At 46.5% G+C, this 16,074-nt stretch overlaps 3 protein-coding genes across 7 annotated transcripts in view; 1 reads left to right on the forward strand and 2 right to left on the reverse strand.

Moving 5' to 3' along the window:
- Window positions 1-693: 693 nt before the first annotated feature.
- Window positions 694-5,400, forward strand: LOC143359954 (uncharacterized). Its single transcript, XM_076798389.1, has 3 exons — window positions 694-852; window positions 3,376-3,525; window positions 4,904-5,400. Exons 1-3 carry the CDS (start codon window positions 727-729, stop codon window positions 4,982-4,984), a joined length of 357 nt encoding a protein of 118 aa, XP_076654504.1. The 5' UTR covers window positions 694-726; the 3' UTR covers window positions 4,985-5,400.
- Window position 5,401: 1 nt separating this feature from the next.
- LOC143359955 (uncharacterized) lies at window positions 5,402-10,857 on the reverse strand. The gene is made up of 14 exons (XM_076798390.1): window positions 10,738-10,857; window positions 10,308-10,450; window positions 10,059-10,235; window positions 9,601-9,897; window positions 9,115-9,232; window positions 8,845-9,008; window positions 8,181-8,420; window positions 7,732-8,101; window positions 7,513-7,663; window positions 7,051-7,248; window positions 6,799-6,941; window positions 6,478-6,693; window positions 5,635-5,973; window positions 5,402-5,489 (listed from the first exon to the last, which is right to left on the reverse strand). Exons 1-14 carry the CDS (start codon window positions 10,828-10,830, stop codon window positions 5,469-5,471), a joined length of 2,670 nt encoding a protein of 889 aa, XP_076654505.1. The 5' UTR covers window positions 10,831-10,857; the 3' UTR covers window positions 5,402-5,468.
- Window positions 10,858-11,130: 273 nt separating this feature from the next.
- Osp (myosin phosphatase Rho interacting protein outspread) overlaps window positions 11,131-16,074 on the reverse strand; it is a 280,543-nt gene continuing 275,599 nt past the window's right edge. The window contains exons 15-17 of one of the 5 annotated variants that reach the window (XM_076798350.1): window positions 15,297-15,729; window positions 13,736-13,891; window positions 11,131-13,262 (exon numbers count right to left, since the gene is read on the reverse strand). In XM_076798350.1, coding sequence (XP_076654465.1) covers window positions 13,114-13,262; window positions 13,736-13,891; window positions 15,297-15,729 — 738 coding nt within the window. In that variant the 3' untranslated portion in view covers window positions 11,131-13,113. The remainder of the gene's footprint in view (window positions 13,263-13,735; window positions 13,892-15,296; window positions 15,730-16,074) is intronic. The other 4 variants (XM_076798352.1, XM_076798351.1, XM_076798354.1 and 1 more) reach the window with 4 other exon arrangements.

Consider the following 16,074-nt stretch of genomic DNA (forward strand, 5'->3'; position numbering starts at 1 on the left):
AAGTGACTCATGCGGATGTGGTCCTGCGAAGACTATTCAGGATTCTTGTGCAGAATTCAAAATGTAAGACATATTGGGTCGCATAGAAATTAATTGCTCTCAATCATTTGAAAACATCATATTCTTAAATGTATTCACCTTTTTGCATCTCACGCATAAAATCCGCAGTTTAAATATCTCTGATGAACTGGACTTCGTGCAGGTCCTTTTTCAATCTTTTTCATAGTAAACCAACATAATATGTACCCCCTATGACGTGAACGATGTAGTGTACATAGATACTTGCGATGGCTGCGTCCGAGCCCGAGGGGGCACAAGAACCTCTAGTAACTTCGTGAATGTTATATATTCTGAGATAAAAATTTGAAAGAGGACAATTCCAAAGTTGTACGATTGAATGAATGTATTTTTAAAAAATCGGTCTTTTCTGATCCAGCAGGTAGCCCCTTAAGCGGATCATCGTCGAAGTCACCGAGGCGCCAAAAGCCTGTGCGCCCCGGGGGGTTGGTCTCGAGTCTTCGGGAAAAAGTCAATTTCGCGGCACAGCCGGCTAAACGGAATTGACAGGTTCATCGGGGGATGATTGCGCGGATCCACCCCCTTGTTCGTGGGGGACCGGCCGAGGCCACAGCATTTTTACGAGGCGCGGAGGCAACAGCGTGCGGAAGGAAGCGGACCTAACCGAGCGCCACCCCATCATATTGATCTCGCAGCCGGCTGCTCAACATGGCGCCGGGGGTGGCGTTCACGATCGGACTGGTCCTCGTCGTCGGACACCTACAGCTGGGGCCGGGAATCCTCGCCAAGACCTTCACATTCCCCGAGTACCCGTACAAGGAGACCACCAGGAATGTAAGTCCGCAGACATTTCTACACCGTGATAACGCGCCGCGAAACTATCCGCCCCTCGTTGAGGTTATGGCAACCCGTAGCTTTTCGGGGGGCGCTTTTTTACGACACCGGGATGCTGCATCCGTCAACGATTCCGCGGTCCAAATGAAAATTATGTCCATCTACTCGAAATCGCTTCGGAATCTATCTCTTCGAATTTCATCCCCTTGTGAGTTTAATGTCAGCTGTGTTAGGGGTATGAGCTATGGTGGAGGATACTGGTGCATCGCAGTATAGTGCAGTTTTGTTTTTAATTGGAGTATTAGAATTGGAGGAGTAGAAATTTTTGTGGTAGCCAAAAAGTGGATTGCTTAGGGGAGCTTTGTTGTAGAGATTGCTTCTGACTCATTGCAGTTCAAGTACGAATCAGTTCTGTGACAGTTTTGAAGTGGATTTGTGTTTAGCAGATTGCAGCTAACTATGCAGGGGTGTTGCACAGGTTTATTACCTTCGATTCGTTGCTGTTGAAATAGAGAAGATTTTTATGACAAAGTGATTTTATGATTGGGGGATGCTTCGGTTTAGCAAGGATTGCATGTTATGTCTGCGAGAGTGTTACAAAGATTTGTAGCTTTCGATTCATTGCAGTTATTATAAAAAAATGTTTATTTACCCCAGACAGTGATTTTATATGTCGACTGTGGGATGTTGCATTGCAGGTATTTCTGCAAGAGTGCGATAAAGATTTGTAACTCTCGATCCATTGCAGTTGACAAAGTAGATTTCCGCGTAAGGGATGTTGGATATTTGTTCTCCTTGAAGCATTGAAATTGAAACATAAAAGATTTCCATGCCAGCTACAAAGTGGATTTAAGTTTAGGAGTTATGGAACTGCGAGGATCTTTGTTGGGATGTTGCACGGATTTACTGGTTGCAGTTAATTGAAATTGAAATATAAAAGTCTTTTATCACACCTGCGAAGTGGATCTCTGGCTCTGCGGTGGTGTTACAGGGATTTATTACTTTTCATGCATTGAAATTAAATTACAAAAGACTTCTGCTGCACCTAGCAATTGAAGATATCGCGTTACAGCTTTCTCGGGGTGTTACAGAGATTTGTTGCTTGTGTTCTTTTGAGGGGCAAACGATTTTCATAACAGCCAGCGAGGGGACTTATGTTTGAAAACCATTGCACGTACCATTGTAAAATGATTTACAGGGGTCTGGGAGTGTCATTTTCCGTTCATAGTTCTCTCAAAAATTCCAATTATTGTCGCGCAATTTTTAAAATTTGCCTGATAAGAAGACTGCAGTGAAAATATTTAAACTGTTACTTTCAGTAACAGTTTATAAATACACTATTTAAATTATTAAGAGCAGAAACAAATGTCGATGTAGCTTCTATATCTTGCAATTAACGATAAATTTCTACTTCGATGAAAGAATTTTCTAATCTCCGATGGGATCAATCATTCGCTGCGTACAACCCCGTCGAGGGTGGCACCGCGTCGTCGCGGGCGAAATTGTTGATCTAAGACGTCCGTGTTAACTGCCGAGCTCGGAACTTCCGATCGAATCTGCCTAATATCTGAGAGGTATAGAGGACGGATTGCGCAGAAAGGATTTTCTCCCAGGACACGGGCTTAGCGTCCCCATGGGGGTTGAACCCTGTAACCGGGTGGCGGCATGGTTTCGCCGGAAGGGGTGAAATCGATTTGGCATTAACCCCGAAGACGGGCGAAGTGCTCGAGGGCGTGCTTCGCTCCGGCATCGCTTCTGCTGATACGCTGATTCTCCGCGAAAACCGATGGGACGTGCCAGCGAGCGTGTCCTTGGGACAAGGATCACTCGAGAGTCGCGCGGAATCGATTGCGCTAACTTCTGTAGGAGGGCACTTGATGGAATCCGGAGCGTGCAAACATTCGTTTCTTCGTCACTTGTTGCACTAATGCGGGCCTGGCGAACACCGGGCAGCCAGGGGAAACGGATTCGGTCGGACACGATTTCGAGCACTCTCGTTGCACGATTAGAAACTTCTCTCGAACCATTGACATCTACGGAAACTCGTACTTTCACAGTCCTGGTAAAAGTTCAACAGAGAGATTATTAAATTTTATTCATGTATACGGCCCCCTTTTATCAGAACTCCTGTTATGAGGTCACCAAAGCGTTCCCTGCAAACTCATTTCCGAGACAGGAAGGTCTTCAAATTTAATAACAACGTCATGATCCCCTTTGCTTCTATAAAGATTAATCGGAAAGTTGTGCTGATGTTATTAAACTTGCCGGGAACACCAGAATTACTGTCCCCGCTGCAGGACGGAGTCCACTTGTAATATAGAGTCTTCAAAGGGAATTGAACGCGGTGCCAATCATAGAACTCGCTGGAGCACTAATTGGGGTTAATAATCTCCGGGAGACTCGGAGAAATTGTTCAAATTGTATCCCGCTGCTACTGCTGCTGCTGCTGCTGCGTCTCTGGCAAATATTCTTGCTCGTAATGAACCTTGTGTTGTTTAACTGAAACGTTATTATGTCCCGCAGGAACTTCTCTTTAGGCAATTCGAGCAGGCTTGCGAGGAGAGCGGCGCTTGCAAGATGCATCCGCCGGAGAGGAGCGACATCGCAAAGACCAGGTGCATCCGAGAGTGCGTTTCGCCGTCCTGTTACAAGGAGATCTATCTGTTCGACCAGGTAATCACGATTTATGCTAAGCATTATCGTGCGCGTGAGCATAATCCCCGACAAAGACGGTACTAACAGGTTCGGTGCGACGGGGTCATCGGTCGCCGTGGTACTGCTTAAAATTGCATAATGCTCGCATGGCAGTGAACATGTTAAACAGATGAAACTAACGCGCAGAGTCGTCCGACAGAATCTGTTTACGGAGGAAACTCGGTAGCTTCGACCATTCCCATAATTCTCTACTCCATTCCGATCCGCGAGTTTGGTAGAATAATTTCGGAAGTTCATTACATGGTACGACCGGATTCTTGAACTTTCATCGAAACTTTTAGCCCGCCGCGCTCTCGGGCCACCGAAACCGCGTCTAATTGGACAAGTAGAACGAGGATGGTACGCGTCAGACTAGAAGCATAAATTCCGTACCTAGTCGGACAAGTAGACACAGCCTCGTACATACTGAAGTAACTGCAGCGGTAGTTGGTAAATAGTCAGACGGCCCGAATCTGGGTCGCCCGCGCCAGTAGAATGAGGTCTGCACCTTGTCAGACAAATAACTCGGGGTCCCTATCTTTTGTTCGGAACTTTTCATTCGGGCCATAAATTCGCCCGACCCCGCTCTGTCTATCCCCCACAGTTCCTATTTACTCCGTTTAATTAAACAATTCTGTGGGAACGGATAACTTACATGTGGCAAGCACCGCGGAATCGAATAAAATACAAAGTTAACTCTTCTATTCGTGGAAATTCATTGGAAACGCGAATTTGTTTGTCCTTCTTATCTTTGTGAATATATACAGGGTGTTCATTTGAAAACTTTCCAGCCGAATATCTCGAAAAGTATGAAAGATATTAAAAAAGTGCAAAACACGTGTCCAAGGATTTCGAGGGGAAAAGAGGGGGACTGTATCAGTTTTTTATTTCAGTGGCGTTTTCAAGGTCATTTGAAGGTCGACTTTGGTTTTTCAAATTGAAACCCATATTTTTTATTATGGGGCTCTTATTGTACGTAAAAAGACCAGCAATTTTCGTAGCATCCTTGGATCGTAAAATCCTTGGACACTTTCCCTTGGATCCTTTCCCCCTCGAAATCCTTGGACACGTGTTTTACACTTTTTTAATATCTTTCATACTTTTCGAGATATTCGGCTGGAAAGTTTTCAAATGAACACCCTGTATGTAATACTGTATTACTTAGGAATTCTCACTTTACTATCTATTCGTAAATTTCACGGTTGAATATTTCTTAATTCGAACCCAGAGAGCAGAGAATAAATTTGTGAACTCGTCTCCGAGTATGTGTCGCATGTGCGATTATGTGAACGCGCGAGACCGCCCACGACTTCGATGGAAAGAATCTAATAAACGGGACGCGTTGGTTTGGTTCTAGCTGGAAGAAGGCGAGATCGACGTGAGATTAAACTCGTTCAAGGGTTGCTTCATGCAGCGCAACGGTCGACCGCGGAAGTAAGAAAGAGAGAGAGAGAGAGAGGGTGGGAGAGAGAGAGAGAGAGAGAAGAAGCCGAAGAAAAAGGAAAATGGACGGGGAAGACAGAGTCGAGACGAGGCCCCGGGAACGATTCCAAGCCGCCAACACGAACCTCCGAACGCCGAAAACCGGCGCAGCCCACGCGACCACTACGTCCAGAACAGTTCCGTGATGACAATTTTTAGGGGACGAAGCCGTCCCGCCGGCGATTAGAACCGAGGGAACCGGATTAGCATAACCAAACCAGAAAACGCTATATACTATATTATATATTTCAGGATCACAGACAACTAAGCGCACGCGTTCACACGCGGACGAATCGAATTCGTCCTGGATAATCTTTTTCTACTTTTTGTACGCACGTATTTGCCATGTTGAAGTAATGTTACGAACAATGTTGCACGGATGAAATAAACTGTTGAGAGAAACACCTGCCTCCGGTTTGTCGATCCGTCGTACTTTCTGCCTACCCTTTAAACTGCGACAGCTGGTAACATAAGTTCAAATTGGGAATTTTTGTACAGTCTTTCTGGTCACCACGTTGCTAGCCACCTAGGCTTTCGATTAATACAGACCGAGTATCGATCGCGTCACGTTCGAATAGTTGCTTTATTTGTCTGGAAATCACTCACCGCGTATCGAAGAGTGTACAGCGAAGCATCAGTCTTGTCCTTTACACTGTCCATGTACTTCAGGATATGGTCCCAGGTGTCCTCGAATGGTGTCCTGCCAAGAGATTGTTCGGTCCAAGGTCCTTCGTCGTTGCAATACCTTTTCCGAAAGCGCAGCCAGGTCGAGACGAAGTTCAGAAAGTGGCTTGACACGTAACGAGACCTCAGCGTGGATGTTACGAGATTGTAGTTGCTCATCAGGGTGCACAGATGGTATAGCAAGGGCTCTGCGTGTTTGTGGCAGAACCGGAGCACACCCTCGAGACACTGGTACACCATGTCTCTCTGCGTTGAATCGCTCTGCCACGAAAATGAATAAATTAGACTGCGAATCAGTGTAGAAATTCCTATTTTTGTCAATTAAAATTTTCAAGAAAATACTACGTTATTTCAGGTGTAATTATACTGACACTGTTTGAGACTTTTGTTATACTTTAGATACCTAAAAAGTCGTAGTCAACGTATAAAAATGATTTCAACGAACAATAAAAGAATACTGTATTTCAAACTGTGGAAAAGCTTTTTGAAAAGAAACATTTCAGCTCGTTTATATCAAAGAATTAATTAATCTCGTACAGTAATCCACGGGAAATTTGAAGATAAATAAATTAGAACGGATCAAAGTGATCTATTCCGAGTTTCTTCCATCAGAATGAAAAATTTTGATGACTTTGATGGGAAATCAAAAGCGAGACGCTTCGAGGTCTCGATACGTCGAACGTCAGCGCATCCTTTCGCGGTATAATTTTTAATTCGACTTAGAAGGAAGAAGGATCAGCTTCCACAGAATAGGTGGCTACTAACTATCCCGTGAACGATCCAAAGAGTCTCGTAGAGATTGATCACTCCTCTCGCCCCGTTGCTCGCGACTCCGTCGAGCCTGACAGGCGATCCATCAATATTTCGAGTGAAAAGTTCCAGCGCGAGTTGCATCCCATTGATGGCGAAGTGGACAGATTTTCTCGTATTTAACAGCAAATCGGCTAAGCTCTGCACGTCAATCGTCAACGGCTTGTCGCGCTGCAGAGGGTCCACGACAAAAAATAAAAAAAGAACGGGTAGAACAAACGAGACAGGACACTGCAACGAAAAATCTATTATTTATGAAACCGCGTGCACGCGCACCTGGAACGTCAATTTCTCGTGACAGTGGACAATGAACGCGAGCAGCTTCAGACACACTGCTGACAATTCCGGGGTCTCCACGGAGAATCCTTGCGCCAGCAATTCCTCCAAGAAGTTCGGCGTTCGGACGTATTTCTCGAGAACTGCAATTCGAAGAGAATCGCTGTCGGTGATGCTATCCTTTTTCTTTTGTTTTTCTTTTTTGTTCGTTTTGCCCGTCGCTCCCGTGAATGAATTCCGTGGAACATCTACTTGTAAATGGCTTGGACGTCGCGGACGTGACCAGCAAGACGTACGACTGCATTATTGCCAGCGTCCTCAGTTCCAAGCTCGAGTCCCGCCTCAGTATGATGCTCGTCAGACAGTCCGCGCAGCGATTCTGTATGCTCGAGGACACCCGATCGGGAATGAAAATGTTCGCCAGCTCCAGGACGGCCTTGATCTGCTCGTCTGCGGCAAGACGAATATTTAATTCAAGGGAAACGATCGGGTTCTGCGCTCTGGCCGGTCAAATTTTTCTTGGACAGATCGCTAACTTTCTTGCAGAACCGGTGCTTTGAGAAACTGCAAAGCTAATTTTAATTTGTCATGTTCTACTAAGAATATCTCAAAATTATTGTGTAGATCCTTTGGGTGCTATTACGTCGTATGATATTTTCAAAGAAATCGCTCGAATGATTTTCCAATTGTCCCAAACGATGTCTGACTATCTACCTTTGTCGGGTGTGTAAGTGGAGAGAAGGTTGGGCAGCATGTGCCAAACAATTTCGCCGATCCCGTCCGCGCCATTACCGTTCATCATCTGCCGAATGCCTTTCATCGCCAGGCCGATGATCTTGTCGGAGTAGCCGGTCTGTACAACGAGCTGTTCGCGCAAGAATAACCGAGAGTCACGGCCCATCAACTGCGGAATCCGATGAAAGGTAATGGTACCAGTAAATAGTGTCTAACGACGCTGTCGCAGTTCAGAGTCAGCAATGGCCTGATGTCCCCGTCGGACTCCACCAGCCAGAGGTCCATCGTCTTGCTCCTCAAATCTTTGGGCACCTCGGGACACGTGAGACAGTAACGAAGCAGGTCGATGTGGTGGGTATAGCACTCGTGTAGTTTCGAGTATTGCAACACGGTTGCCAATCGCTTCGCAGCGTTGCCATAATCTTGCACGGAGCTCGGCGAGCGATGGTACACGGACCCCACGGCGAACAGAAACCATAGAAGCTTGAGATCCCGCGATGGCGTGTGCGCGGACTTCGAGAGATCCAGGATCCTGATGGTGAGGGATCTCAGGCAGATCATGTCGTGCCTGTAATATGAAGACTGAGTGGTCAGTTTGCGAAGTTAATAATATATTGTTGGGTTGCGTTTAGGGGAGGAGCCATTACTCTCCGGTCCCGTGGAAATGGTAATAAATTAGCGTCATCAGGGCGGTCGCGCTGTTTTCTCGATGAGCCAGAACATCGTTCCACCGTCGACGGTCCTTTGGCAAGTCGAGCAGCCCACGGTGCATTAAATTGTTGAAGGCGGAAGCGCTGTCGGGCCACTGGCCAATCGACAGTGATTTAGAGGCGAGAGTCGCTGTGACACGCGACAACAACACGCAAGTGCCTCGGCGGAGGTTTTCCCTAAAACCAGGGAAGATCAGAGACAGCAGACGAACTGGCTTTGCACAGGGAACCTCAAAAATGATGCTCGAACAACAAACAAAATACTGCGAAAGCCCACTTATGGTTCACGCGTATCTTCATCTCGAAAATAAATTTTTGTTCCATACGCATTTTACATCATTTTACTAGAGACTTGAGAGACTTTAGACACTGGAGAATCCAGAGACTCGCCTCGAACCTTGATCTAAACAGCAAAGCAATAAACGGGGTCGAGGGTACTAATACAATCAGCATCGTGGCTGATAGTTTTAGCGTTGATAAGGCCAGTAACGTTCCAAGGGGATGGTTCGGAGTGTTCCCCGCTGGTTTGCCGAGTCTCCAAAGGAAAATTCCAGAGCCGAGGTCTCATTAATTACAGCACGGCTCGTGGCGCGGGACTTACGGGAGTCTGGTGGTCGAAAGCAAGAATCGCTTCAGGTATCCGTTGGCGGTCAAGTGGTTCGACAAGTTGTCGTGGTTGCAATCGGGCAGCTTGTAAAGGCTGTTCAGGCTGGCGACAAGGTTCCTGTGGAATTTCGTTCTGTCCGTTTCGTTCGCCTGATCGTCCTGCCGAACCGGAAATAAAAGACCCTTTGAACGCTTGTAATTAAATATGTCGCGATCGTGCACCGTGCCTGGATACCCCTCCTCCCACGGGTAACGTAATACTCACTCTCAGGTAGGGTATCAGCGTGTTCATCGTCGCCGAGTAGACAGACTTCGTCAGAGTCGCCCGACGCTGTTGAATTTTATCGAACATTCCCGCGCTCTCGTTCACCGCTAAGCACAGCCTAGCAGAAACGGTTTTCCGCGTCTAAAAGCGTTTCCGATGTAGCTACCGGGTGACCCGTTCGAAACGGATCAACTTTTACCTCTCTACGTAATTCTTAAATGTTTGCAAAAAGTGAAAGTACCCACACCTTCATCTACATTTCTTCTAACGACTGAGGAAATCGTGAACAATTCAGGACGAATCTGATACTCTTATCCGTTTCGAATGGAACACCCTATATACTGATGTAGAATTTTGAGCAATTTTGTGATTTCCATATGGAGTTTGTTTGGTCGTAGCGACGAATTTGGCGATTAAAATTATTTTTGGTTCGATGAGTGTTTGAGGATCGTTTTTGGGAAAACGGTGTAGAGGTTTTTTAGTTACCGGGTACCGGAAGCGCAAACAGCGCACAACGCATCCGCAGCGAGCGAGATCGAGGCCTCGTCGTCGCTGTACTCGACGATCTCTTTCATTAAGTCAAGAGCTTTGTGGCAGAGTTCGAACGCGACATCCTCCCACTCATCCTTGGTGTCCGTGTGTTCGAGAACGATATTGAGCAACGCGACTGCGCAGAATTTTAACCTCGGATCCGGCGAACTCTCCAAGATCAAAGATTTCAGAAAGCTGAGGACTTGTCGCGGCACGCAAACCGTCTCAAAGTCCACGTGAAATTCCACGGCTCTGTGTAACCATAATTGAAAAACACAACGCGTCAAAATCATTGGCAATATTATAATGGATGCAATAAAATGATAAACATTGATCTCAAAGAAGTACAAGCCAAAATATATAAGAAAATATTGATGCCTAAAATTCCATTTATTGTTAAAGAACTTGGTTACCTGTTTAGTATATCGTAAAGAACCGAAACTAATTTTTCCAACAGCTGATTTTCCTTGCATCGAGACTTTGAAACGCAAATTGCAACTTTCAGTATCGCGTCTACGGCATCCATTGCCACATGGCTCTCATAAAATTTCCGATATACGATCACCATGCTCAAAAAATCGAGAATCATCCTATTGATAATTGTAAAAATCATTAGAAGCTTCTTTGGACACGTTTGTTTTGGAAATTGTGTAAAAACGTACGGGAGAAGCCGATCACTGGGTGTATGGAGGATCTCGAATATCGAAGAGAGCACGTCGAACTTAATAAGTTTTGAAAGAACCGCCTCGTTGCTCACAGCGCCACCATCTTTGAAAAGGTTAACTACCCGCTCGATGCACACAACCTGTAAGTATCTCTTATTTCCATCCTAGTTTGCACATTCTTCTAATATTCATCTCCTTTTTATAATAAAAAATTATACCTCTTTTTGTTGAGAAACTTCCCACAATTATTATACTATTATTGTCGATAATCAATTCAGATCAGTACGAATTTAAATTTATAAACGAATATTAAATTGTAATTTCATTATAACTTACTGTAAAGTGTACTAATCTTACATTCAAAGGCGAGTAACATAATTTTTTACACAATAAATGCAGAGGGGACATGGAAAGATTAATATCATACCTGTACGTCCTCGTTATTCAACATTAGCCTCTTCTTTATGTTTACAAACATGATATCGAGGTCGTCGACCTTTATTTGAAACAGCGGCTCCATTTTCTTGAAATATTCTGATCCCACGCAATTCTCTTCTTGCACAACTCACAGTACGACGTACGATTAAGTTGCCGTTTCAAAAGTACTACGTGAGTCGTTCCGCGTCCACGCGCATGCGCAGAAATTCCGCGCGAGTAAACGAAACTTTTGAACGACAATAGAATCATCGCTCAATAGTACCGCAATTTTGCACTGTATTTTCATCGGAAACATAGTAAATAAAATTTACTGATTCTGTATTAAACGACCTCAAATGTAAGGTTTGTGTAAAGAGGAGGATTTAAAGATGGAGTGTTCACGTCAATGGTTACTATATTTTATTTCAAACGTTGTTATAAATTATAATACAAATACAATAAGTATAATCGTAATATATTATAAATGTTAAACAATCCTGAGTAATTACTCTACATAAAGAGATAATGAACCGTATTGTTATCGATTATTCTTCATACTTTTTTTTTTTTGTTTGCGCCCGCGTGATGCCGGACGTCATCAACGCCAGTACGGCGGCAATGACATATATATAATATAGAATACAATAATAACATATAATATAAACAATCCACTTTCATATGGAAGGGGTTAATTCCTAGGCTATTTATACTTTGCTTCTTAGAATCGAAACGTCATAAACTATACAGTATTTAACATGAAAAAAATGATCGCGATCTTTCGAACACTAAAAACATGTACACAATGAGAGAAATGCGGTAATACACAGTGCAACGTGACAACGCCGTAATATTTAATATATGTGCAGAATCTATACATAACAAGAGCGAAACAAGCGTAAAAATACTTTCTTTCGATCCTCGAAACGAAACAACGAGACAGAGAAGACGAAGAAGAAGAAAAAGGAAGAAGAACTAGGGAAAAAGAACTGGAAGAAGAGAAAGATAAAATATCGTTTAAAAATAGACGAAATAATTCCTGTCCCTTGTCCTCTAGCTGCGAAGAGACAAAAAAAAAAGAAAAACGACTTTACAAAACAAATCGGGGAAAGAGAAATATGCAGCCGCGATCAACCGTGTCAACAAATCTGAAAATAATATCAAAGCCTCCCTAGAAGACGATCATTTGAGCCGTCGCTTTCAAATTAGCCCCCCCATGGAGTCACAAGATGGCGAACGGATCCTGTAATTGTACGAAATCGTTTCCCGAAAAATAACAAAAAAAAAAAGAAAAACCTTTGACGAACTATTTTGCGTTCACACCGATACACGTACGCCCTACATTGCGTTTGCTATCACGACACTTGTACACATGACTCGTTTGGCACAGTGGAACGCCGATTGCTTCCGGTTCTTCAGGATTGTTCAGATATTCTAGTAATTTTAGATTTCCAAAATTCTTCTTTCTTCTCAAATGCATATACGAATCGTAGAAAATCGACAGGGAATGATCTTCCTGCCGCCATTTTCTTGGTCGAGGGCGTTCCACTGTACCTTCCTCGCGTCCGCCGACTTCCGGCCGTTTCCGACTCCGGCTGCGAACAGTTTCTATTGTACGAACAAACGAAGAGTGCGGCTGTTTATGCGGACGAGTTAGCTGGGTTGTGTTCGACGAGTAAAGAGCACCAAGTCGGAATTTGTACCTCGGATGGATAAAAATCATGGACGACGGTTCCGGAGGAAACGCGCGAAACCGGAAACGGCCGGCGGCGGAGTAATGCCCGAGAAAAACGCGCGTCGCTCGGGGGCGACCACTAATCACGTTCCTACGGAAAGAAAAACTCGCGTATCAAAGTCTAAATGCATATCAAACGGCGGCCGTGTGGTTGCACGGCGGCCTTGTAAACGTGCTTAGCAAAAGTTCCAGTGGTAAAAAACGGGTCCTCCGGAGAAAGGGGGGGGGGGGAGAGAAACCGAAGAGAAAGAGGCGACCATATGGTCGCGAAGACGTAGTCAAGAGACGCCGGATGGAACCTCGAAGAAGAACGTCGGCCAACGTCGGGACCCGAGCCTCGTTCCGGCTATTGTATCATGTTTACCTGATAAACATACTCAATATTGTCCAACAACGACGAGCCCGGTCCCGAGCGTGTTTAATTGACACGAGCTAGGCTAGCAGGTCCGTCGCTTCGTCCCGGAAGCCGTGGCAGTGACGATGTGGATGCAGTTTATGATATATATTGATTTTATGATTTAGATGACGACGATGCCGATTGAAGACGCGAACGAGCAACGCGGTCTAGCACCATGGTTGAATGACAGGGCGCAGGATCTTGGTACCTATGGGGATTCTACACGAGTAGCAAAGAACCGGATGGAAGCTGGCGGGCTAGAGCTCAAAACGTTTCTTCCTCTCGGCGACCATGCCCACCGCTGGCAGTGGGGGGTGGAGCGGGTGATGGTAACTCGGCGTGGGCGTGGGGGGCAAGCTACGACAACTTCGGCTGGACCACCTCACTGCTGGAGACCTCATCAGCTCTGCAAAGAGAATCGGATCAACGTTATGCGGCTTCGGCCGGCTGAGCCGTTCTTGTCGCTCGTTGCGACCACCAAACTTGGAGAGAACCGTTAACAGAGCCCAGTACTTTAGACATAGTAGACGTTCAAGTAGCAAAGTGGACACCGGTGAAAGCACGAAACACCCTGAGTCGCGTAGATGATAGAGAGTACCCGGGAGCAAGAAGATCAGAAGTTGCTTTACGAGCTGTTAGTAGATGATAAACCCCTTCCCGACGCCATTCGTGTAAGCGGAAAAGCGGGCAGAGTTAGTCCCAAGCTACCACGAGCGACCAGAAGCCTCGGAGGTTGCTCTACGGAAGGTAGAAGCGTGCAAAGTGCTCGGCGAGAGACGGATTGCGACGCGTGACGCGATCTTCGGCGACGACCTTCAGAAAACCGTGATCTCGGGATCACAGTCCCGTGTGTGAGTTTGTCAATGAAACAGAACGGACCTGCAACGGAGAGAGCTGGGGGTTCCGGGGTGAGGCGGGACGTGCGAGGATCGTCGTTACGGAGGCCGAATGCCTCCGGTTGACGCTGCCTTTCAGCTTGCTTGCTGTCCTGCCACCGGTTGCCAGCGCCGCCGACTCGCGCCTCTGCTGTGCCACCTTTTGTGTGAAATAATAGCCGACATACGATTACCACAGGATTGCACAGTTTGCATCCCCCTCTGACTGTCTTCTCATTCGCTCGTGTCACAAACGGAGGTACAGGTCGCTTCAGGGGAGGACGTGGCTTGTATGAACCTAGACGGGTCTCTGCTTAGCACCTAGAAACTGTGCGGCTGGAATTCGAACGCTGTAGGCAAAGTGGAATTGATTGACTGCTCAAGGACACTCCTCCCCGCTACGTTATAGGCTGTCCAGGATCCAAGATCTTGCTATTATAGCTTGGTTCGGCGGATCTGGAGGACACTTACCCTGTGTTAGATCGTCTAGAAGTGATCGAGTTCACTCCTTAAGAGCCGATCTATTTTCTACAAATAGACAGAGAGAGGGAGAAAGAGAGAAATCGTTTCTTCGGTTCACACACTGCCACGTCCTTGAAACAATTCGTGGACGATACACGATACAGAACAGAGGACTCGAATCGTTTTCTTATACACCTAAGGATGTTCCCAACAATTTAAGCAACGTTACTCTTACAGGTATAGTTGCATCATCGATGCGGATAGTCAGTGCCGCGCGCGAGCGTTGCGTGTGTATAACCGGTCGCAAAAATAGGTTCTCGGTACAAAAGTGTCAAAAAGGCGTATCAGAATGTTGCGTCTAAAAAATGGTCACGGTAACATCGATATCGGAGAGAGAGAGAGTTTCGTATCCGCTCGCGTCCGCACTGACTACCTTTTGATATTATGCGTACAGCGAGTCAGCCATCGCGTGGATTAAACATTCAACGAGTACAGGGAATCACATTCATCGCAAGGCAGGGTTACTGTTGCGTTACTTTTGCATACCGTTAATAGTACATGTCTCCGGTTAGTAGCTTTCTTTCCAGGCGGATCGCGAATCGGCCCGCGGGGTTTTTGCAAGAAAGATAGAGATTACTGCAGAACGATGCGGTTACAATGTCAGTCGCGGGTACATTCGGTTAGGTCAGTCGACGCTCGAACGTCCTCGAAGCGGTTAATATCCGATACGAAAGCACCCGGTTAGTCTCGCTTGTCGTCGTCTCGGTTCGCGACCGACGGAGGATCGCGAAGAGACGAGTCGTCGAACGGTATCGCGGTTAATATGTTAGAAACAATAAAGGGCAAAGGCCAATCCTTGGAGAGAGACTCTGGACATGCTGGGGGCCCGAGGCGATCCTCGCGTCTACAACCAAACAGTACCACGGGAGCGATAGAAGCAACGATTTCGACGGGTCCGTCGAGAGCAGAGGGTGCGCCGGTCGCGAGACAGTACACGGTCTTTTACAAGAAAGCGATAGAGGCGAATTCCAAGAGAGGATCGATCGATCCCCGCCACCCACGGTCCGATCACCGGGTGTGTCCGGTTCATCTGTCTTCTGTACCTTGATACTGATGGGGCAATCCGCTCCTGGGCCTTAAGCTGTCCCATAGTGGCGAGGCGAGACCGTTACGCTCCTGACTCTTTTGCCCTAAGCTCACCTCTTTCCTATCGTGCGCGGGAACGCCAGAACTACTCCCCGGCCTAACCAAGTTACTCGAGTACGGCAACGAGACCGACTTTATCCGCTCGAGCTTGTAGGAGAACGCGGCGGCCGGCTTGTCCGCGGCCGGGTGCTTATGCAACGTCGACACCGAGGAGCTTTTCGCCCTTTCGCTGTTTCTTTCGGTTAGCCGTTGCTGCTCCTCGCAGCTACTCGACCGTGTCACCGGCTCCTGACCGCCCCGGACACGAAGCGGAGCGTAAGCCGCGGAGCAGTTCTGCGACGGTGATTTCGACGCCGCGCCGGACGTGTCGCGAACGACGGCATCCCCATGCTGTTAGTGAAGAATCGAAAATAATATATGCGTCAGTGCGGCTGATGGGGGGGGGTTAAAATTGGACATGGCCCCCGGGGGGGAACGCGGACAATTACACGTTATGGTACTTGGTCGACAAGCTTCGGTACACTCGCGAGATCTGGTCGGAAAGCAACCGGACCTCTGTCGGTTTCCTCGCGACGGAAAGAGATCATCTCTGCGAACAATTCAAATCGTTGAAACCTCGAATAGTTCAAACGTCAGGTGTACCCAAACTTACAGAGGACAGCGTAGGTACAGTAAAACCTTCGCGACTTGTTAAATGAGTTCGTGTTACGTGCCAATGAATCAACCCTTCGCAGG

Source organism: Halictus rubicundus, chromosome 12 (genome assembly GCF_050948215.1).
Source record: "Halictus rubicundus isolate RS-2024b chromosome 12, iyHalRubi1_principal, whole genome shotgun sequence".
NCBI classification, from domain to species: domain Eukaryota; kingdom Metazoa; phylum Arthropoda; class Insecta; order Hymenoptera; family Halictidae; genus Halictus; species Halictus rubicundus.

What these genes read in the sequence shown, in the direction of transcription:
- LOC143359955 (XM_076798390.1), bottom strand. Translation starts at nt 10,830, where the DNA reads ATGGAGCCGCTGTTTCAAATAAAGGTCGACGACCTCGATATCATGTTT. An exon ending in TGAATAACGAGGACGTACAG is followed by an intron (nt 10,451 to 10,737) that starts GTATGATATTAA and finishes AGATACTTACAG; the next exon opens with GTTGTGTGCATCGAGCGGGT. An exon ending in TGTACACTCTTCGATACGCG is followed by an intron (nt 5,490 to 5,634) that starts GTGAGTGATTTC and finishes TTATGTTACCAG; the next exon opens with CTGTCGCAGTTTAAAGGGTA.
- LOC143359954 (XM_076798389.1), top strand. Translation starts at nt 727, where the DNA reads ATGGCGCCGGGGGTGGCGTTCACGATCGGACTGGTCCTCGTCGTCGGA. An exon ending in ACAAGGAGACCACCAGGAAT is followed by an intron (nt 853 to 3,375) that starts GTAAGTCCGCAG and finishes TATGTCCCGCAG; the next exon opens with GAACTTCTCTTTAGGCAATT. An exon ending in AGATCTATCTGTTCGACCAG is followed by an intron (nt 3,526 to 4,903) that starts GTAATCACGATT and finishes GTTTGGTTCTAG; the next exon opens with CTGGAAGAAGGCGAGATCGA.